Below are 24,004 nucleotides of genomic sequence, written 5' to 3'. Positions count from 1 at the left end.
CCAAAATGACCTGAGGTCAATTCCACCACTAAGATCCCTTAGTCTCTTGTACTTCACACTCCTCATCATACTGTATTATTACTACATAGGCCACATGCATTTTTATCCACAGCAGTTAAATCCAACACTACCATGTATGCATGTGGTCAGTTTGTATATTTTTTTCATCATCTAGCAGCACTGTCCAGGAACATCTGAGCCTAATTTAAAATCTCATAGCCACATTTTTTAAAGAAACAAGTTTTAATAATATATTAATTTTAATATAGTTTAACAAAAATACCCCAAACATTATTATTTCAACCTATGGCAAAAGCAGCATTTTAAATACTCAGTAACCCAGAGTGACTAGTGACTACTGAATTGGACAGTGCAGCTCTAAAGCACTGCTCCTCAAACCATTTTAAGTTAAGATACACATACACACACAAGTAATAGATGATACATCAGATATACATGTTGAGTATATGTGTATATGTAATAAACTGTTATTGACTCTTGTGTGTGTCACAGAGAGTTATGTCCGACTCTTTGTGAACCCATGGACTGTGGTCTGCCGAGCTCCTCTCTCTATAGCGTTCTTCAGGCAAGAGTATTAGAGAGGGTTGCCATTCCCTTCTCCAGGGGATCTTCCCGACCCAGGGATCAAACTCAGGTCTCCTGAATTAGTAGGTAGATTCTTTACTGTCTAAGCCAGCAGGGAAGTCGATATAGATAATGTATGCTACTTATAGAGAGATTTATTATTAAAATAATACTTTTTTTTTCCCTTTTCACAGTTCCTTTACATTTTGTCAGTCCATGAGTAGCCCTTCCACCACCAATAAAAATTTTCCCTTCAGTTGGGGATGATTCTCAACAGGGAATATGTCTCCTCCCTCTCCCCGCAGGAGACTTTTGAAGATGTCTAGAGACATTTCTGATTGTCGAAGTTTAGGAGAGGATGATATTAGCATATTGTGGGTGGAGGCCAAGAAGGCTTCTCAACAGCCTTACTCTGCACAGACAACCCCCTAAAAAAACGGATTGTCTGACCTAAAATACCAGTAGTGCCAAAGCTGAGAACCTTCCTTTGAAGTAATATAAGATATTATGATCTTTTAAGTGGCCAGTACTGTCTTAACTCAATATTTAATAGTGTATAATCCCATGGGATAATTTCAGTTTTTCATTTAATTTAAAATTAAAGCTCCACTCTATACTCAGCTGGGAGGAGGGCAAGATGTCTTCCTCTCTCTTCCTTAGCCTTGCATTTCACCCTAACTCCCCATTTTGCTAACAAAATTTTGTAACTACCTTGTGGTCAAAGCTAAAGAAGGGGAGGTTGCAAAAATGTCCTTATTTGACCAGTTACAAGAGAGCTTCTCACACTAGGCCTGGCAGACTCTTTAAAGCAGACACTCTCCCTTAGGCACTTTCATGGGTTCCTTGGAGACCCCACTAGGAAAATTTGACTTCAAATCCTCTAATTCAAGCAATTTATTTTCTTCCAACTGCAGTCCCCTCCTAACTCTCTTTCTCTCTTTCTTCTGAGTTCCTCAGGAGGGGATAAAATGGCTCAAGTGTAACTCCCCTACACCTATCACTTAGTAAACTGTTTTGCACCCAATAGCAACATAAAATTTTTTAATTGATTAAAACCATTCTAATTTAAATGACTAAGTGAGCTCCTGATATTTAACGTTTTCCTTCCCCTTCCATTTTTCACTTATTAGTTCAGTTCAGTCACTCAGTCGTGTCTGACTCTTTGCAACCCCATGGACTGCAGCACACCAAGCCTCCCTGTCCATCACGAACTCCCGGAATTGACTCAAACTTGTGTCTGTTGAGTCGGTGATGCCATCCAGCCATCTAACCCTCTGTCGTCCCCTTCTCCTCCCGCCTTCAATCCTTCTGAGCATCAGAGTCTTTTCAAATGAGTCAGTTCTTCTCATGAGGCAGCCAAAATATTGGAGTTTCAGCTTCAACATCAGTCCTTCCAATGAATATTCAGGACTGATTTCCTTTATGATGGACTGGTTGGATCTCCTTGCAGTCCAAGGGACTCTCAAGAGTCTTCTCCAACACCACAGTTCAAAAGCATCAATTCTTCGGTGCTCAGCTTTCTTTATAGTCCAACTCTCACATCCATACATGACTACTGGAAAAACCGTAGTTTTGACTAGATGGGCCTTTGTTGGCAAAGTAATGGCTCTGCTTTTTAATATGCTGTCTAGGTTGGTCATACCTTTTTTTCCAAGGAACAAGTGTCTTTTAATTTCATGGCTGCAGTCACCATCTGCAGCAATTTTGGAGCCCCCCAAAATAAAATACTCCGATATATTAGAATACCAGATAAAGATCTTATTAGATTGGTCCCATATCCAAACTTGACTTTGAACAAGTTACTTAACCTCTATTTAGCTTCTTCATCATCTTAAATAAGTAGAATTAGTTTTGCTTGTTCTTCAGTCTCTAAATTCGTGTCTGACTCTGTGGCACCATGGACTGCAGCACACCAGGCTTCCCTGTCCATCACCAACTCCCGGAATTGACTCAAACTCGTGTCCATTGAGTCAGTGATGTCATCCGACCATCTCATCCTCTGTCATCCCCTTCTCCTCCTGCCTTCAATCTTTCACCAGCATCAGGGTCTTTTCTAATGACTCAGCTCTTCGCATCAGTTGGCCAAAGTATTGTAGTTTCAGCTTTAGCATCAGTCCTTCCAATGAATATTCAGGACTGATTTCCTTTAAGATTGATTGGTTTGATCTCCTTGCAGTCCAAGGGACTCTCAATAGTCTTCTCCAACACCACAATTCAAAAGCATCAATTCTTCAGTGCTCAGCTTTCTTTATAGTCCAACTCGCATATCCATTCATGACTATTGGAAAAACCATAACTTTGACTAGACGGATCTTTGCCGGCAAAGTAATGTCTCTGCTTTTTAATATGCTGTCTAGGTTGGTCATGGCTTTTAATTGAAATTAACAAGAGCTTTTTTCTCCCCAAGTTAGATGAATTTTTCTATAATTTTGTGTACAGATACAGTTAGGTAGAGGGCTTCCCCTCGTGGCTCAGCATTAAGGAATCTACCTGCATCACAGGAAACATAGGAGATGCAGGTTCAACCCCTGGATCAGGAAGATCCCCTGGAGGAGGAAATGGCAACTCACTCCAGTATTTTTGTCTGGAGAATCCCACAGACAGAGGAGTCTGGTGGGCTACAGTCCACAGGGTTGCAAAGAGTTGGACACAATTGACTAAACACACACACACACACACACACACACACACGGCTGGAGCTATCCAGATAAGTTATCATGTTAAATAAGTTATCATGCTAAATATGAGGAAGTTAATGGGAAAGTAAATTGTGAAAATATGGACCTAACCACATTTGCATTGCATGTTCATGTAACAACAGAGCTAATATTTTCACATGGGCAAATTTTTACTCCTGTGCCCTGTCTAAACAGAAGGGCCTGAGCTATTAATTCAGGTAGTCATCCCATGACTAGCAGTTTTCTATTCATATTTGCATAAAGTAATAACCATAAAGGAAAAATTTACTGAAAGCCTCTGACTTTTTTTTTTAATCTTCAGTGTTCAGACTGCATCACAGTGCTTCTGATACAAGCGACAAAAACCGAGTTAAAAGCAGATTAAAGAAGTTTATTACCCGAAGACCTTCCCTGAAAACTCTGCAAGAAAAAGGACTTATTAAAGGTATAGAATATTTTATACTTTTACTGTAACAGCAATAAACGAATGCGCCTCTCTGTCAGTAGTTAGTTGGCTCTAAAGGAGTTTTAGAGATTTTATTCTTCTTAGGTTGCTTATTAAATGTTCTGCTCTATGACAGAAGCAAAAATAGCTATCCAGAAAACTAATCCTGAGAAAATAAAGATTGGATCATAAGATCATTGAAAAAAATACCAGGTTTTGCCCTCAGGGGATCTGGGAGCCAAGAAGAAATATCCTAGTGACCCATTAGAATGACCCCACATGCTTGGATAATCCTCGATGTACCTATTGCCCCAGATATTTACTAACAGCATCCCTTTTCATTCTCAGTTGAGTCTTGAATTGTATAAGTTATCTGATCACCTAGTCATAGTCTGAAGTAGGGCTAGGAAGAAAGTCTAAGATAAACTAGTGTCATGAAAACTTACAGGTTTGAGAACTGGAGGACCTAGAACTCAATCTAAATTGAAATAAGCAGATATTTTGCAAATATGTGTAAAGTATATAAAATATCCTCCACTATTCAGAACACTCTGGCGTGAGATTGTAATTGGGATTCAGACTTCAAGTCTACCACTCACTAATATTGATGTTGAACAAGTTGTTATCTCTGAGCCTCAGAGATGTTGTTATCTCAGAGCCTCTTCTGTTAACTGGGGATACTTACCCCCACCACTGAGAAGACTCTTAAACAAATGAGATAATCCATTTAAAGCTTTTAACAGAGTTTCTGGAACATAAGTATTCAAAAAATGACCTCCATTATCACTAATATTATTGTCATTCATTACTATTGTTGTTAGCAGATAGATGAAAGGATGGATGGACAGATAAAACCAGTGATGTAGATTTCTATGACTGGAAATCACCTTATAGATCACAGAGGCAAATGTATTTTTTTCCTAAGGAAAAAAATATATGCATCAAGTTCATTATTTTCCCTGGTTTTCAGATTTTCTAACCAATGGACACATTTTGAAGATTAAATACAAGAAAGGATTTGAAAATAGGCTAAAATAAAGTACTAAAATAAACTTTGAGAATGAAGTGAAAAGACATCCTTATGGAAGTCAAAAAGTGATTTATGATACAAGTGTTTCTCAGGAACAGGGCAAAGCAGATAGTATTTTCAGCACTACTTAGGATGAGAACCATTTCAATAGTTTACAATAACCATCTGACCTATTAACTTCAGTCTCTTTTAAAAATAGGTGAACATATCACAAAAATCATCTAGCATTTTGAAGCAACTGTGAAAGGTTAAATTTTGTGGAGCACGGATATCCCTATCACTAATAGAGTGGAAAATTCTTTAACATAAGCATTTCGAAGTAGAACTAGCACCTGCTTTAAATCAGTTTTAAGCTCAGACTTTTACTCTCTGTAATGTCCTTTTCAGTGGACAGCATTTGGTCTTCTACAGACTCAACTTCACATCATAATATTGCAGTACCTCCCGTTCTACCTTAGAATTTATCCCATAGATTATCATTTTCTTAGAAAAAAATCAGTAGCATGTTACCTGCCATCATGACAAAATATAAAACCAGATAAGCAGCCCAAACAATTACAATCTGACAAACTCCAAATTTTTCATGACTGCAGCAAAATTAAAGAGGTTTTAATTCAGTGGCATGGTCTGGCCCCAATCAAAATGCTAAAGAATTAATAACCATAGTGCTCTAGAATTGGTCTCAGAAAACAGCAGAGAAACTGGATGCCTAATGCAGTTTTCATACTGATGTAATGGAACCACTGCACACACTCCGATGGTACATTTCCTATCTTAAAGCTCCATTGCATTTTCACCATAGCTGACCAATGAGTCAGAATTCATTAGTAAGGCTATGGAAAATCTATGTGAAATTCCAATTTGATAAGCTCCCATTGTTGTCTTCAGTGGAATTTTCTTCCAAATACAGATCAAGTTATGCAAATACACTCACTTCTTGGGCTTGTTTCAATTTTAACTGTGAATTTTTTGTAAGGCTTTTGAGACTTTTTTTAAACTGAATAGAAAGCATTAAACCAATTTAAAAAAATATCGACCCAGTCAAATTTAGTATGTTAAGTCCATTTTCTTAGCATATTTAAAGCAAAGACTTAGGGGCAAAAAAATGAAATCAGTGTTTTTGATTGGCTGTGAAAAAATCACACAAAATAAATCAATGATTAACAGTTAAATGGTTAATTTCTCCAAGTAAATGACTTAACTCTTTCTAAAGAAGAATTATTTAGAAAAAAGGAATAATGCCTTTAAATTTGTCCTGGAGTGTGTTTGCCCAAATTATATTAAATATATATTCAAATACATATTTGAATATATATTTAATATATTCTTTTGCACATGTGGAGTAAAGACCTCCATTACTGAGGTTCAGGAAAGTTGTACATGGTAGTTTGGGTCTTACAAGTGTGCTTCCTGATACCTGGGAGGGGTTTGGCAAGGCCACAGCCACTTTTCAAAGTGTTTACGCTTTTTTGTAACATTCCCAACAGATTGAGAGGCCTGAGCTTTGAATTCAACCAGCGTTTATTGAGCCCCCACTGTGGGGCAGGAAAGGCTGTGTTTTATTGACTTTCAGTGCCCAGCAGAACAATATTCACAAAGCACTTTAGGTGAAAAAACTGTCACAATATCGCACAGTATAAACTCAGGCACAAACCCTTTCTTTAAAACCTGATTTTTGGACTCATGGAGACCCAGCCAATATGCGATTTCATTGGCTAGATTTTAGATAGAGAAGTAGCCTCTTAATGGGGCATTTTCTAATTTCTTTAATATGACTAATGAAAAGGGTACCTTATGATGCCAAAAAGAGGCCAGCAGAAAATTCTGAATCGTCACCCAATGGAAAGAAATAGTAATAGCTCAGGTGGGTGTCACAATCATTGTGCCATTGCAGTAGTAGCTTCTGAAAAGCCTTCAATTTCTCCAAGTGCTTTCACATTTGCCAAGGGAATGGCAAGAGCTTTTTAAATGTATGAGTTTATTACATTGAGCTGCTCACGGAAAACAAAACTCCAATCAATGTAATATGTAAATTATAGGGGAGAGGGTACACTTTAGGGTGGCAGGTATGTTTGTACATGTCCTCTCCTTGCGTTTGGAACTGAAGTAATTGCTCATTAGCATCAGCCAAACTACCTTATATAATCTTTCAAATAGCAGCACTGACATCCAAGAACATAAAACACAGGCAATGCAATTTTTAGAAAAGATAATAATTGGTTGGATTTTTAGGAGCAACTAACATTTCCTTATGTCAAAATGATAGAGAATATTGTGTATTTTGAAAGTGGTTTCTTTCATCTTTGTATAGAAAAAAACATACTGGATGACTTTAGTAGAAATTGAGAGCAATGTGGTAATACTTCTGTTTTTTAATGTGTGTTATAAGGGAAACAGCCAGTATAAGGGTTAAATAGTGCACCTCCAGGATTTATGATGAAAAGCAGTGTTTTCCTGCCTTATGCTAGTTTTCTTCCTTATAGGGACCATTTGGGGTGGTTTCTATTTGTAGTTCTCAAGGCTGCCTCTGTATCTTAGTTATTGTTATTTGGGGTATAGATTTTTGTTAATATCTTTCTTATCTTTAAGTTTCAATATCTTTCTTTATAAATTTCAGACATTACCTCAGGTTTATTTAAGAGTGAATCTTACAATTAAACTAGACTTCATCTACCTGTCTTTTTCTCTCCCAAATACTCAAATACAATTGGCCTTGCTGTTACTATTGGCTTCATCTGAAATATCCAACACACTTAAACCTCTGTTTATTGTTCTGTTGACCATAGACAATTGAGACTTAATGCCTCCACTGACAAGATGACAAGCAAGGTGTCCTTTCTCCCTTTCATCTCTATTTTTGCTGTTAAGTCTTTACTTCTACATCATGAAAAGTTATATCATTTCACTGATTTCTGTAATCATGACTTATCTATAGGTTGACTCTAGAAGTTAAAAATGAAGAAACAACATTCATATTATTATGATTATATAAGGTTGCTTTTTGTGGCACCAAGTATTAGACTTCTCTCTCTCTTCTTACAGTATCACAACCCGCTGACTTTTATTAGACAGAAATGTCCCTATATCTCTTTTCTTTTACATTTGAAGGTTGTATTAGTAAGTTTATGCTGTTTCACAGCTACAGTCAAGAATTCTACCCTCATCCCCTATATTTCAAATCTAAATGTGAAAAAAGTGATCAGTCCTGTAATCATGTAAATATTATGAAATTTTTCCCCAAGTAGTGTGCCAGATTGGATTAATTCATCCATAGGTCTGATACCATGCCTTACTGGCTGCACAAATTATAATGTTATTATTTTTAAAGCTTATGCTTCATCATTTGCTTATAATCGTGCTATTGTTTAGCTTGATACATTTTGGGATTGTGAATTTCTTGTACAGATGTTTGTCTCCCAGAGTTTTATTTTTCATTGCTTTCTGAGTTTTACATCCTCAAAGGATTTTTTCCTCTCTACTAAACATTCTATGTACCTTAGTCTGTGACTCCCTGGTTTTTCCCCCAGAATATCTTCTAAAACCCTTCCATCATCCTACTCCATTTGTATTGGTTGCTTTCCAGGTTTCACTTTTGTTGTTATTTAGTTGCTAAGTAGTGTCCAGCTGTTTGCGATCCCATGAGCTGCAGCATGCCAGGCTCCCCTGTCCTTCACTATCTCCTGGAGCTTGCTCAAATTTATGTCCATTGAGTTGGAGAAGAACGCAAGAGACAGGTGATTCTATCTAACCATCTCATCCTCTCCTGCCTTCTTCTTCTTTTGCCTTCTATCTTTCCCAGCATTCGGATCTTTTCCAAGGAGTTGGCTCTTTGTATTAAGTGGCCAAAATGTTGGAACATCAGCTGCAGCATTAGTCCAGTGAATATTCAGGGTTGATTTCCTTTAGGATTGACTGGTGTGATCTTCTTGCAGTCCAAGGGACCCTCAAGAGGCCTCTCAGGCATCACAATTCCAAATCATCAGTTGCTCAGTCTTCTTTTTGGTCCAACTCTCACATCCATCCATACATGACTACTGGAAAAACCAGAACTTTGACTATATGGATCTTTGTCAGCAAAGTGATGCCTCTGCTTTTTAATATGCTGTCTAGGTTTGTCATAGATTTCCTTCCAAGAAGCAAGTATCTTTTAATCTCATGGCTGCAGTCACCATCTGCAGTGATTTTGGAGCTCAAGAAAATAAAATCTTTCACTGCTTTCACTTTTTCCCATTATATTTGCCATGAAGTTATGGCCGTGATCTTAGCTTTCTTTTTTTGTTTGTTTTACGTTGAATTTTAAGCCAGCTTTTCACTCTCATCTTTCCCCCTCATCAAGAGACTCCCCATTCCTTTTCACTTTTTCCATTAGAGTGGTATCAACTGCATATCTCTCCTAAAATCCTCCCATTTGTGTTGGTTGCTTTCTGTGCTTCACCTTTATTACTCTGTGATTTCCTTTCATTGATCTTCTGAGCTGTATTCTCTGTCTTCTGAATCCCATGCCTTTTCTTTCTTGCTTTAATTTCTTCTCTTATTATGTAACAGCCTTCAATAACTCATTTAGAAAACATGAGACCTTAACTGTCTAAAAATATCTTCAGTATGCCCATATACTTAATCAATAGTTTTGTTGTGAATAAAATCCCATTGCCTCTAGAATATAGAGTTGCAGCTTCCATTTTTACTCTTGTTACTTTTAATTCTTTTTTCTTTCAGAATCATTGATTTCTTTTGTCTGTTTTTGGGTGTTTTTTTGGGGGGAGGGGTCTTTGAGAGTCTATAGTCAAGATAATGTATACAGTTGGCAGAATTTTTTAAATTTATTCTGCTTGGCACGCAACTTGAAGAATTGTGAATCTTTGACTCTGGAATTTTTTCACTTTCTTATTATGTTGGTAATTTTCTCCCATCAAATTTCTGTTGCCCCCTTTGTGATCTTTAGGATGTGAGTATTAGATCATCAGAATTGGTTTTTCTCATGTTCTGAAAGAATTCTCAGTTTCATCATTATTTTAGCTTCAACAATTATATTTTCAGTTTTCTAGACATCCTTCTTATTCTCCATTCTTTTTTATATGCCTCACTCTCTCGCATTATATGAGGACAAGTTTTGTTTGACCACAATGCTCCCATTCCTAATAGTGAGGCTGATACTTAGCACTCAATAAACATTAATTAATTAAATAAAAGAGAAAATAGAAAATAGGTTATATTTTTTTTTCTAACTTATCAACTTGTAAGAATTAAAATTTGTTGTTGTTTTGGACTTTTAATTTTAAGATTTTCTCTTCTTTGAATCATCAATGTCATCTATGTTCCTTTTACTCATATATTTGTCTGATTCTCTTTCCATCACATTAGTGACTTGACTCACATGTCTGGTTGGCCCTTGTTCTCCATTCTTATTACAAAATGAGGCTCCACAAAAATGAGCTGTAATTCTGCCTACATGGGTAAAGCTAGCTTGTCAGTGGTATGTTTTTGCTCTAGGGTGATCTATTGGAACTATCAAACCTGCTTGAAATATCAAATATTTCCATAGGATAGAGTATTCCTTATATACTTTTGCTAAACTGAATAAACCTGTATACAATTTTTTATGGTGAGAGAAAATTTTCAACCCTATTTTATAATTAAGAGAATTGAGTTTATTTGAAAGCATAACAGCTTTAGAATGTGACTAAGCTAAGTTAAAGGTAGATTCTGTCATTTATCAGTTGTAAATTTAATATTTAATTATCAACTTTTTGGTTTATAAATTTTACATCATAAAATTCAAATGAAATTATATTTAAATTTACTTATTTTAAATTTAAATGAAAGAATCTCACATAGTGCCCAACTTATCTCAAACATTCAGCAGCTCCCTTGTTTCCTTCCTTCCTTCCTTCTTTCCTTCCTTGTTTTCATCTTTCTTTCCTTTTTTTCCCCTCTTCTTTATTTTCTTACTTATGTTTATAGAGGAAATCATGACCAAGATGATTAAAACACTCTCTCAAGTATTCTTTTAATGTTTGAGAAATCAATCCAGATAAGTATTGAGGAAAGGCAGCAGTAATTCATTTACTTCAAGGCAAGTATAAAAATCATTTGCAATTGGCTCATATTTACCATTTTGGGTAATTTTTATTATGGTACTCCTTATACAAAAATGGGCATGAGCTCATTTTCTTTCCTATCTACACCCACTTACATGGTGTCATCCAGTTGCTAAAATGTTTAATAATTACCCAAACAATTGTTTAAGTTTCTGGTATATGAGAAAATAATATCTTTGACATCACAGTACTTTTGTAAAATATATGTTATACTGAGGAGTAAAGAAAGCTTTGCCATCCAAGTTGCTGATACAAGTTATTAGCCTTAAAGTTTCAGCAGTCATGTTTATGAATAGCAAAATCATTGAGTTAAGAGGACAGTATTTTTAAAATAATTTGTTAGAGCTAATGTATGACAAAGTAACCTACCTGTCACATTGTTAATTTAAGCAAAATATATATGAGCAACACTGCAATATACCTTTGAGTAGAGATATGCTCCAACTTGCCACTTTATCAGTGTTAGTCTGAGAATAATTATATTTGAATTTATATACTGGGGCATGGGTCTATCATTGCTTGGGCCTGAAATACTCTCACAACTTCCACAATATGCATTAATGTGCTTAAAAATATCTTGTAAATCTTCTTTTCTTTAAACTTCTTTATGGTTCATAATTGAACTGTGATCCTTACGTTTGAGCTGTGTCATGATTTAATATTAGCCAAAATTAATAGCCAACCTTAAGCTGCTTTATCTTGGCCTATAAGCTTCCTGGTTCCTCTGCATTTATAGTTCTCAGGCAGTTTCTGTTATTTAAAGGCTCTTGGGAGCAAATGTGTTCATAATAGAGTACCACATAGCTAGCTTTTGTTCAATAATAAAATACAGGTCACCATGAAAGATGGCAAATGTTGAGGAAAAAGTGCACCTGGCTAACAGGTTAAGCCCATGTCTTTTAAAAACCTGTTATCCAGAGAGGAAATGATCCTGATATTATGATATATTAAAAGCAAAATAGCTTCAGAGCAACAAGAGAGAAATGAGGTCCAGAAATGGGAGCAAATTAGGTAAGGGGGAAAAGAATGAGCCAGAGTAATGAATTGGTTTCCCTGTGGAAACCAAGAACTTATTTTCTTATGGAGGGAGAACTTTTCACACAGGATTCATTAGAATATATTATTTGAGATGGTGACTTACATATACTTGATCTTTAGTATCTACAAAGTGATATTATCTATAATTTCCTGCTATAAACTACTATATTTTGTATGATTGTAGGTAATAATATTTTTCTACTATTCTCCTTTTTTCTTCCTTTAAATTATTTTGCTAACATTTGAGTCGCGTTCTCAAGATCTCTGTCTTTTTTTAGGTAAAAGAAAGTTCTGGATAATATCAGCCTTTAGCTCTAAAGCTGATTGTGTTCCTAGTAACAGACATGCTAAATATAGAGAATATAAAATGAATAAGACCCAGTTGATGTGAAAATAGCATATTGGCATTTTATTGTTAGCCAATGGCCTCTAAAGCCCATATTAATTCTTGTCCTGGCAGAAGATGTTGGTTTTAGCCATTCCATGGACTATTTATCATTAAAAGATTGCCCAGTGTTTTGGCATAGCTTATAGAGTTAGTCTAATCTTGGTGCCAGTTCGAAATATTGTTTTTAAGCTTTCCAGTTTGAGGACTGACAAGTTTTCATAAAGTAAGCAGAAATCAGGATGAGCACCAATAAGGAAACAGTACCAGGTAGAGACAAGCTTTGTTTTGTAATAAACTGTGTTTTAAGCATACTCTGTGCTCTAACTCAAATTGTTTATGTTTGTGCATATGTGTTTGGACATGTATGCATGTGTGTGTAGATCATGTACAGGATACGAAGCCTCTCCTCCCATCCCTGACATTGCACCAGCCCAAGTTTATTTGCTCTCTGAAGCATATCCTCAACTAGTTGCAGATGACCAAAAGTCAGGCCAATGTGATTATTTCCTTCCTGGGTCAAAAGGCTGCTGTGCTGCCCTCTGGAGAGGTGGTCTATGACCTCTCAGTCCTCTAATCACATCCTAAATCTTTCCTCCACGAAATCACCTGAAGAGAAAAAAAAGATGCAGGGCTGTCGTCAGCATTCACAGGAGTCCCTCTTTTAAAGGTTAGCATTTATTATTGATACCCTGCGGTTCTCCAGCAGGTGTTCTCATATCACACAGGTCCCTCCTGACTCCTAAACCCAGCTCACAGGCAGTGGAAGATTCTGCATCTGAATTCTTGTTAGCTTTTCAGGACCTCGGTAGACTGTACAGACTGCATCCAAAACCAGCGCTGGTACTTTACCTTCCCCTTTGTAGTTTTTGTAATTCTATTGCTGAAAATGCATTGATTTCATTTTGTGGTGGGATGGATAATTGAGGGAGAGGAAACCAGAGTTTCTTCCTGACCAGGAGATGGATAATTTGAACAAATGTGTGAATAAATGCTTCATATGTAGTGAGATGAATTCAGTTTTTCATAGTGCTTGGAAAAGGAGGTACTCAGGGTATGACTGGGATTCGAGAGTCCATTTTATCTATGTATGTTGACTGTGTCTCTAGAGGTGGTATGTTTCAGAGCTCTCTCAACCAGTTTCTCTTCATGAGGGTCCATATTCAGCGGATGTGTGGATGGCTACAAGCATAGGAAATGTTACCATCAATAATTCATTTTGACATATCTTAACATGAAAATGGGCTTCCCTGGTAACTCAGTGGTACAGAATCTGCCTGTCATATCAGGAGATGTAGGTTCAATCCCTGAGTTGGGAAGATCCCTTGGAGTAGGAAATGATAGTCCACTCCAGTATTCTTGCATGGGAAATCCCGTGGACAAAGGAGTCTGGTGGGCCACAGTCCATGGGGTCACAATGAGTAGGACACGACTTAGTGAGTAAACAACAACAACAAAAATTAATATAGTGCTCTTTTTATTCCCTTCCGCATCACTGACAGTGTGGCCTACAAATCTTTCCTCTTAAATTCATGTCTATTATAAATCAGAAATGTTCCACAAATTCCCAACATAAAGGAAAAAAAGGAATGTATCATTTTACTGGGGGGGAGTGGGAGGACAAATATAAAAATCTCTCTCTTGTCCAATATAAAAATATCTCTTTTGACTCATTACCCTATCTGATTAGTGACATTGAAATTTGACCAGCCTCTGTAAAATTTAATCATCAGAAAAATAACTCTGTGTCACAAAAATACTATTCCAGCATATTTGATTTTTCTCTGGGAAAGAGGCAAGAGGCCATATCAGAATTTGGATAATCATAATTGGTGGTCTGTCAGTATTAGTCACACTGTAATATGAGGAGGTATTATCTCCCAACTTTCCTTTGAAATTGACTATGTTGCTCTAAGTGTGTTTTATCAAAGCATTTTCTGGGGCAACAGATCTGAAAACATAAACTTTATGTAGCATTGTTCCTCCTAAGATATTTCTCTTTAATATGTCCTTTCTTTTTGAAGATAAAATAAAAGTACATAAAAGAGTTCTGGGAATAGGCAGCTATATGTCATAAATACCCTTCACTCCCTCTTGCCCAGGGCCCCCGGAGCCCCCAAAATTTGGAAATAATTTGATTGAAGTGATGACTGCCTTGATCTTGTTTGAATATTCCTCCTTCTTCATTGTCTTTTCTCTATGGGAGGCAACAGTCCTGTCATGGAGTCATTCCTGGGAGAGAAAGAGGTATTTCAAGCAACCATATTTTCCAAACACAAAATTGAGACACATGGCCTGACAATGACATAATATTTGAAATCGAGACCGTGCTCAAAGATCCAGAACATATGGTTGAAAGAGTTTCCTTATAAAAAGCAACTATTAAGACACTTTCTGTATTCTTATTCACAAAGGGCGCATTCCTCCATCCCTTTTATTCTCATGTTAAAATTATTACCCATACATGGGAAGACTAGACCACTTTTCCCTCAAATGTGTTGCCTTGGCAGTGCAAGAAGCACCCTGTTGACTAAAAAGTTAAATGCACAGCCATCAAGGAAGCAATGCAAACCAGACTGCCAAACATATTATGAATATATTGCTCTTCTTAAAAATGCTAGTTGGTTTTTCATACTGGAGTATTGACTAACTGTCTGTGTTTGATGTATGGTTTACCAGCCTGATGTCGACTTATGGTTAGAGCTTAACTTGTTAGTTCTGCTTTTGCAGCCAATTCAGAATAACTACAGATGCCTTGAGATATTAAAATTGACTGCTCAAATGGACTCAGTGTGGGAGTTTCATTGGTTTTAAATTGATAACAGCTGAAAGAGTGAATGATTAAAGTGTACATGGGCATAGGACACAGCTCTTTCACAGGAACTCTTGTGAACAAACTCCCTGACTGTGGGAATATTTTCTGTCTTTTTATATCATAGTTGTGCCTAAGCAATCTTGAGTTAAATTTTTAAATTGCACAGAAAAATTCAGAAGCCTACAGGAGAAATAATTCCTGAGAAACTGAGATAAATTTTTATGAAGTAGGTTTCTATTCTATAGGGAACGTTTAAAGTTAAGTGGCATTCCATAAGGTGGTAATTGTGTCTATTTCCCAGGCATTTGAGTTAAATAAGCTGTATAGGAAGCATAAACTGTCATAATAGAAGGGCTTGGAAGTGTTGTGTACATCTCTTTTTTCAACTCACGAAAACTGAAGCGCAGAAGTGCCTTATCACAGATAAGTCAAACAAAGCCTTCTCTTTGCTTTCTTATTCTCCTGGGAAGTTATTATTGGTTTCATTATTTAAAAAGATGATCAGGACACTTTCTTCTCACACAATAAAGAAAACATAAAAGAGAAATACGAAAACTTTTCTCTCACTCATCAAATCAACAACATTTATGTAATAAAAAACAGATTTTATGAAAATGTACTTTCACAATTTAACAGTAGCTTAGGGGAAAAGCCCAGTAAAGAAAAGAATACAGAGTCATTTAAAGAAGTTTGTAAGAAACAATGATGATGGTGATGGACAGGGATGATGATAGTGATATCCTGGTGATGGACAGGGAGACCTGGTGTGCTGTAGTACATGGGGTCGCAAAGAGTCGGACACGACTGAGCGACTGAACTGAACTGATAAGAAATGAATATTTGTTTATACATGTCTTCTTCAACTTACATTTTTTCAAGAGTTCAGTTATTATTACTGTTGAGTATTGTGACCTAACTCCATTTTATATTTTCAATTGTCTCTAGCATTTTTTTTACCTTTGATTATATGTTTAAAAGATACTTGGAATACTTTGTATAGCTAACTGATGCTGAGCATCAGCCTATGATAATAAAGTTGTGTGTGTGTTAGTTTCTTGATCATGTCCAATTCTTTGTAGCCCCATGGACTGTATCCCTCCAGGCTCCTCTCTCCATGGGGATTCTCTAGGCAAGAACACTGGAGTGGGTTGCCATTCCCTTCTCCAGGGGATTTTCCCGACCCAGGGATCGAACCCAGGTCTCCTGCATTGGAGGCAAATTCTTTACCATCTGAAGTAATGAAGTCGGGATTTATTAAAGAAATATAAACCCAAATATTATGTACCCATCTCATCTATACATTTTTGAAAGAAAAATGAAAACATTGTGCCCAGCTAGCATATCCCAAATATGTAGCAAATATCAAGTATTAACTAAAATTAGCATAATAAGATATTTAGATATATTTGACAGTAATATTAGTTCAGTTCAGTCGCTCAGTCATGTCCGACTCTTTGCGATCCCATGAACCACAGCACACCAGGTCTCCCTATCCTAATTTATGTATCTACTACTAATAATATTAGTAGATACATATATATGTTCAGACATGTAAGATGATCATTATAAAGAATGCTATAATTTTAAAGCAAAATAAGTCATATATATTTGGTCAATATTTATAAGAAAATTTGCTATATATTTATTGCTGGAATTTTGCCCCAAATTATAACCTATGTACCTAAAGTAAATCCTAAAATTGCCTAACTTGATGCCTTCCTGAGATGCATACAGCCATTGAATTGTGCTTGGTGTTGTGATGGATAGCTTGGGCAGATAGCTATCTAAGAGGCTATTACAAGGATTGACATCTTCATCAGATTTAATTCACTTAGAAATGTTAGAGCAAAGGAGAGAAATTTTCATTCTCTTTCAACAGTTGTTGAGTTCCAATTTTTTAATGATTTTCTTATCTACCCATATTAGACAGGAGGGAGATTTTAGAGGAGATGTAATCCAAGTTAAACACATGTGAGGGTAATTAACTTGAATATATCACTCCTAACTTATCCCTTTGAACTTGGAACTCAAACTCATAGGAGGGAAAAAATGATGGAGGCGGAAGAGGATTGGCCTCGGTTAACCTCACAATGAAGGAATCTATCATGCACTAGAGGCTGAGAAATAAGAAAACAGATGGTCTGAAAATAATGTCTTGAGGATATCTTAGCGTCTTGATATTCCAAATAATCTAAATTTCAGAAAAGCTATTATTCCCCCAGACTCCTTCATCATTTGCACCACCTCATGCATTCCTTCTCTGAACAGTATAATATTATGTTTATGTCTTTTGTGACTGTACATTTCAAATGTACTGGGGCCTTGAGCATGGTACAATTTTTTTTATCTTAAAAATGTAATTAGTGTAGGATAAATTCAATATTATATAAAGAATTTGACAGGACCTCACTTAATGTTTTTTAGAAACAATTAACATGTCAGAAGAGGAAGTGAGAGCACTTTTTGGTCATAAATCTGTTTACATAATTACCAGTTGAAGAAGTCAAACATTTTAGGAGGAAAAAAAATGCAAGGTTAAACCCTGTTTTCATCAAAAGCAGTATTCCCAATGATGTCAGATATCTCAAATTCTCTAACATAAGGTTTTTTATTCATGTACACTTGTACATACTTGTATGCATGCCCCTTTAATCAGAAAGATCACATATTAAAAGTATGATTGAATAATCTTTGAAGAAAAGTAATATTGGTTAGAAATACACAGTCCATTACATACAAGGAAAGACAATTACTTATATCTGTGTGGGAAGTTATGTTCAATTCAAGATGCCACAGCAATATGGAGAAAGTATTTCTAGGGTGGCTATGTAGTATAGGTATTAATATATAAGTTTTCCAAATATGGCCATATGGGGCCATGTACCAGGGCACTTTATCAGTAAGATGCTTGTCCCATACTGCATCGTGGAGGACAGATTGGAAAGCAGAAAACCTGGCCAGGGAACTGTGACCTCAGAAGGGATTGATGGGCAGGAGGTACATGGTGGGGGGAAACAACATCACAACCCTGCACTATGACCACGTAGAGAATAAATGGCATGTTGGAGACACTTGGGGAGGTGGGACATCTTATCTGAGGAATTCTGGAGAAGGTAGTAAGTACTTTTGGGTAAAGTTCTAGTGGAAAACATTTCCCTGTGATAATCCAATGCCATCTGTCCCTACAATCAGTTATTATAGTATGAACACTACCAAATGCCTCAAGAAAGCTTCTGTCTCCCAGATGCAGTTCTCTAACTCAAGAGTCTGAGAAGCTGCCATGTATATGTGTTGAACTTCAGTTTCATCTGCTGAGCTGGATGGTAGACATTCAACTGAGACCCACTGCATGGAGTCTGTGCTAATCCATTTGCTGCACCATCTGGTGGTTAGCGGTGGTGGAAGCATCCTTTGCTGGAGAAGGTCCCAGCCTGTTGCCTCCATTATCACCAGCCTAGACTCTTAGACTACAAGAATATCTAACAAGTAATGCAGCAATGCTGTGCATCCTTGGGGAAAAGAGGTGCTTGAACACAAAACCGTACTTAGTTTTGTATGCTATTTAAGTATATAAAGAACACGTGAAAGAATGAAACATGTGAAAGACTATTTTCCCCATTGGGTCTGGGGGCATGTGGTGTGAAGTGATAAGATGATAGTGACCAGCTCTCCTTGTGCTTTTTGAAAGAGCTACATGTAATCTATTTTACTCAGGGAAACATGTATTGCAGTCATTAAACCACAAAGATGGTAGAATTTTGAAGTAGATTTGAAGTCTGTCTTGGCTCTGCTACTTATTTTTTGTGAATTAGGGCAAAGTAATGAAATCTGCTGTCTTGACACTTTCCAGATATTACCTCTTAGGATTGTTGATACTATATAAAGAACAATCAGCATAGCAAGTAATAGCTATTCATTCTTACACTCCTAATTCTTCTCTTACTATCTCAGAGCATATTGTATGTGTGTATGTGCTTCTTCTCCTGGATACAGAGTAGATATTCTGAAAATTTCAAAACAGATAAAATATGGTGAGATTTTTGTGAGACTGCATTAATAAAACCAACATGTGGAGCATCCTATCCACCTTGTGCTGTGGTATCCAATAACAAGGCTAAAGAACTCTGCTTGCATTTCTTTGTGGTTTGATGGTTATTCACATGCCTACTCATACATATTCATAAATCACTGTTTTCTGAGAGGATACAAAATTTCATAAAGCAGAATCTCCCAAGAAATGAGGGAGGAAAATGTACAAAAAATATGGCATAACATATCAAATGTCAATTGTTTCAAGGGGCATTCAGGTCATAGATTTGGGAAAATTACAAGTGGGAAAAGGAGTGGGAAAGATTACTGTTTCTTTTACTCCATGGCCCTTAAACTGAACCTTAAAGCATTTGGATATGAGAAGAAATGAGTAAGACATGCAAGGTACACAGTTGTAGGAAAGCATGGGTAATGGAAATTTGGATGAAATATAAAGGATTTAATAAGTCATGGTGGCAGGTGGTTTACATAGGGCCAGGCTAAGGACCTTGTACTTTATTTTATGAGCAGTTATTATTCACTCAGTACCATTACATATTTTTTTACTATTTGATGAACATATATTGAGGACCTACCATGTGGTAAGTGATAGACTGGATGTTGGGCCCACCAAAATGTGTAAAGTGAGATTCCTTTCTTGAAAATTAGACACTGCCTAGAAAGAAGTATTCTATATTAAAATAAAATTATGTCCATATCTCGCCAACCTGGCTCAAGTCCAGTGGAATATATATATATATATATATATCCCTTACTATCCACAAAGGATTGGTGCAAAATTTGAGGATGCTACAATCCTGTGTATCAAATGCCACAGTACAGTCATTCCTCTGTATTTGCCGGTTCTGCACCCCTGCATATGTGAAGGACTGGTTGTATTAGAAAGCTGCATTATGAAATTAATTTTACTTAATTCCTATTTAACCTCAATGGGCCATGTCCCAGAAACCTGTTACTGTGAATGAAGTAACAATGACATGAAGGTAGCAAATCTTCATAGCTAGCAAATATCGCAAGTCTTGGCTCCCACCTATATCATCATAACAGTTCAGCCTTTCTGTTTCCAATGTCTCCCTAGCTGTTTCTGGGACACCTGGGGTGTATCACATATGAGGAGAACTGCTCTCTTCATGTTTTTCTTCTTTGATTCCTCTTCTTTGATATACAAACTAGCCAAGAAAGGCAATTTGCCATGGCCACAGACAGCCAGCGTCTTCTGATCAATGACTGCTTCAGTGCCTACTTACTGTCCAGAAGTTTCCAAACCTATAAAACCTTCCAGGGGCTGCAATCCCTCTGGTTCCACTGCATTTCTGGCTTCACTCTGCCAATCAGGAAGATTGCCCTGCTCCCAGACAACTACATGGTTCATTTTATTTTTTTAGGGCCTGAAGCAACAGTGCTTAAGCTTTGAATCTCACAAAGTGAAAAAAATAGCTTCTTTCTATTCTCTCTGAGGCCCTCTCCTCAACAGAACTCAGATCAGCTAGAATACATGAAGCATTCTTCCATCTCTGAGAATTCCCACTGATTCCACAAGCTCAAAATCCTTCTCAAGCAAGCCACTTCTCAACCACACTGTTGGTGTTTTCACCAACAAATATTAACGCTTGCAATTAGACATCTGGGTAGTGACCATCACTCTGCCAATTCATTTGGTCAACCCAACCATTTCATCTTTAATATGCCTGTCCTGCCATGGGAGGCCCTGTTAGCTGGAAAAGTAATGTGGAGTGTATGAAATAAACTCAGAAAATGTGCTGTATGCAAAGTGCATCTCTCAATGAAAGTGAAAAGTGTTAGTCACACAGTTGTGTCTGACTCTTTGTGACCCCAAGGACTGTAGCCCGCCAGGCTCCTCTGTGAATGGAATTCTCTGGGCATGAATACTGGAGTGGGTAGCCATTCCCTTCTCCAGGGGATCTTTCCAACCCAAGGATCGAACCTGGGTCTTCTGCATTGCAAGCAGATTCTTTACCCTCTGAGTTACCAAGGAAGCCCATCTTCCAGTGAGATATCTATTTATTCAATTCTGTGGACAGCCCTGGGAAAGGATAAGCTGTTTTAAAAATGTTAGTGCAAAGTCAGTTTTCTATAGTAAGGGCTGAGAAAGAAATACACACCACGTTTGACTGGAAGCCCCAAAAGAGACATGTTTTCGGAAATGTGTGCATCATGGCCTACTAATTTGGGCTCATAACCCCTTCTCTCCAATTACATTTCTGGAAATGTTTTTCAGTTTCTTTGCATAAAATAATTAGTGGACGACAGAGAGCAGGCAAACCTGCATAGTGTATACACCACACCTCCACGGAGCTAGCCAACACTTCCACAGAACCACACCATTCCCCAGCTCTTAATATGGTTTATTATAAAATCCTTTACCTGCCTCAAAGCACTTTTCATCAAAGCTGCTTTTAAGCTGAAGCTGAGGACCAAAGAATGCCTTTAACAGAATCCTGAAATAGCTTTTAACCCAAGGCTGAGAAGAGAAAGTGCTTTTAACCTAAAGTGCTTTCCTCTTAGGTACTTCAGCATGTACCTAGCACTCAGCATTAGTAGCTGTGAGAACACCCTTAAGACCCAAATGAAAGAGACTCCATTATAGATATTCAAACCCATTATATTAATATATTACAAGTAATATTTGAAATCATTAAGCAGTTTTACTCCAACTAAATTTAAATCTTTTCTTATTGAACTATGCATTCATGCAAATAAATTGAAGTCTTACCACTTGGGATTCTAACAAATCTATGCTGATATTAGGAAGAGTACAGTGTTATTTCCTAGATTTTACTTAATCCAGAGTGAGTCACAATTTCCACACCTTCTCCACCCTAAAAGAAACTTTAAACTTTTATCAGTCACTGAATGACATTATCAGCTTTAGTCCCTATTAGTATGGGCTAAAAGGTAATTTTATTAAATCATTTAGATTTAATTCAATCACATATCTGAATAAATTTCATGTATAAAGTTTTCTTCTTATCCTCATCTCTCAAGCAGAAATAAAAATACTGATTCCATAGTAATTTTAACCCTGGTGAAGTTCCTTCCAAGTAAAGTAAGTAGACAACTTAATCTATAAAAGGTTTAACTTCAGAGTAATTGTAATAAGTTGTATGCTTGAGCAGTTAAGCTCCATGAACAGTTTTCTGGTTTAAAAACATAAATTGTACACAAATAGGGATAAAGTGGCAAAATTTTACATCTTTAAATTTTATTCCCTTTTACTTTGATAGACCCCTCAGTAATGCTAATAAAAATGAGGATAGGTGAAGGAAAAACAGAAAATATTGTCAACCCCAAATGTAAATAACCAGCCTTTGCTAAGCAAAATTGATCATGTTGATCATCCAAAGTGCATTAATGCAAACTAAACTGAAATACATTTCTTTCATACTCAAGTTATCATGAAACAGTCTTTACATAAAAGTCACTTTCTTTTATACATTGTCTTCTCTTATTCATGTATTCGTTCATTCACTTATTCATATGTGTTTTTACTTGGCATCCAGAAGGGAATGTAATAGGAGGCAATAGAAATACATCTATTTCTCTAGGAAAGAGGGAAAACTATGTTTATCTTGTTCTAGTGTATAAACCTTCCTTCACCTTGAATATTCTCTTCTAGCTTCCTCTTCCTAGTAAACGTCTATTCATTTTTAGTCTTCCAGCTCAAAGTTACCAACTCCATAAAGCCATTTCTGTCTTCCTCATTCTGAATCAGTCCTCTTTTCTGTCTATCCCCACACCATGATTTCATTGTTTGAGCATTTTAATACCTTCCAAGGAGACCGTGAATTGTCTCTGGTGGACTAAAGAGCATCTTACTTCACTCTGCTTTAAAGGGAGTAGGGAAGAAGGGATGGAGGGCATGAAGTCTTTCAGTGGTTTTAGAATTCCTATTTATTTACAATTTCTCATGCCTTCTTGTGGAAACTCTTATGCCGCTGGGTGCTCCTTTAGTGAGGTGCCCCTCACTTAGTTACTTCAATTGTTACCACCCTATCTAAGACCATAATCTCTCCCTGAACTATCTCACCAGCTCTCTAACTGACCTCTCTGCTTCTTTTCCTGATCCTCTTAAATATAATCTGCACATAGCGACTAGAAAGATTATTTAAAAACATAAACCATTTTACATAACTTCCCTGCTCAATAATGTCCAATTACTTAGAATAAAATCATACTTAAAGTCATATCTATTTTTCTTCCTGTGACCTATAGGGTTCCACCTGCTTTGTCCACGAGGCTCCGTTTTCAGTTTCATCCTCAACCATACTTCCTGTTTATCATTTCACTTCAGTCACACCAGCCTTCTTGCTGCTTCTCCGAGCTACCCCACTTACTCTCACTTGCTACTCCTCTGGTTATATGTTCTGCCTACATGCTGCCCTGGCTCATGCCTTCACTTCTTGGGTCTCTGCTCAATGCCATTACCTCTAAAAAGTCTCCTCTGATAACACTTCTCTCTTGCTCTCTATCTCCCTGGCATGCTCTATTTTCTCATAGCACCTATCACCATCTGATATATTAATGTGCTTATGTTCTCATTTTCCCCATTTACATACAGAATGTGTAAAGACAGAGAGTGTCCTATTCATTATTCCATCCTCTTCAGGCATTGAAAAGTACTCAGGGATGGATTGATTGAATGGATGAATACAAAAATGCAGTAATAGCCACTTGGTCAAGCCGTTCTCTGTATTGTTGTGATTCTGTGCACACACATATGGGGGAGTGTGTGTGTGTGTGTAATTTATATGTTGTGCTGCTTTAGGTAAGCACAGAAAAGAAGTATAGGACACAGATTGGCCTAAGGGAGACAAATATAGAAAAAAAGGTATACTCATTGTTATATTTGGGTTAATCAA

At 36.8% G+C, this 24,004-nt stretch overlaps 1 protein-coding gene across 1 annotated transcript in view; it reads left to right on the top strand.

Annotated features, from left to right (window-relative positions):
* ARHGAP15 (Rho GTPase activating protein 15) overlaps positions 1 to 24,004 on the top strand; it is a 677,082-nt gene that overhangs the window by 399,591 nt on the left and 253,487 nt on the right. The window contains exon 9 of the mRNA XM_070476258.1: positions 3,586 to 3,708. Within this exon, the coding sequence (XP_070332359.1) occupies positions 3,586 to 3,708 (123 nt within the window). The remainder of the gene's footprint in view (positions 1 to 3,585; positions 3,709 to 24,004) is intronic.

The sequence above is a fragment of the Odocoileus virginianus genome, chromosome 13 (assembly GCF_023699985.2).
Source record: "Odocoileus virginianus isolate 20LAN1187 ecotype Illinois chromosome 13, Ovbor_1.2, whole genome shotgun sequence".
Lineage (NCBI taxonomy): Eukaryota > Metazoa > Chordata > Mammalia > Artiodactyla > Cervidae > Odocoileus > Odocoileus virginianus.
This window is presented reverse-complemented; position numbering and strand designations above follow the sequence as displayed.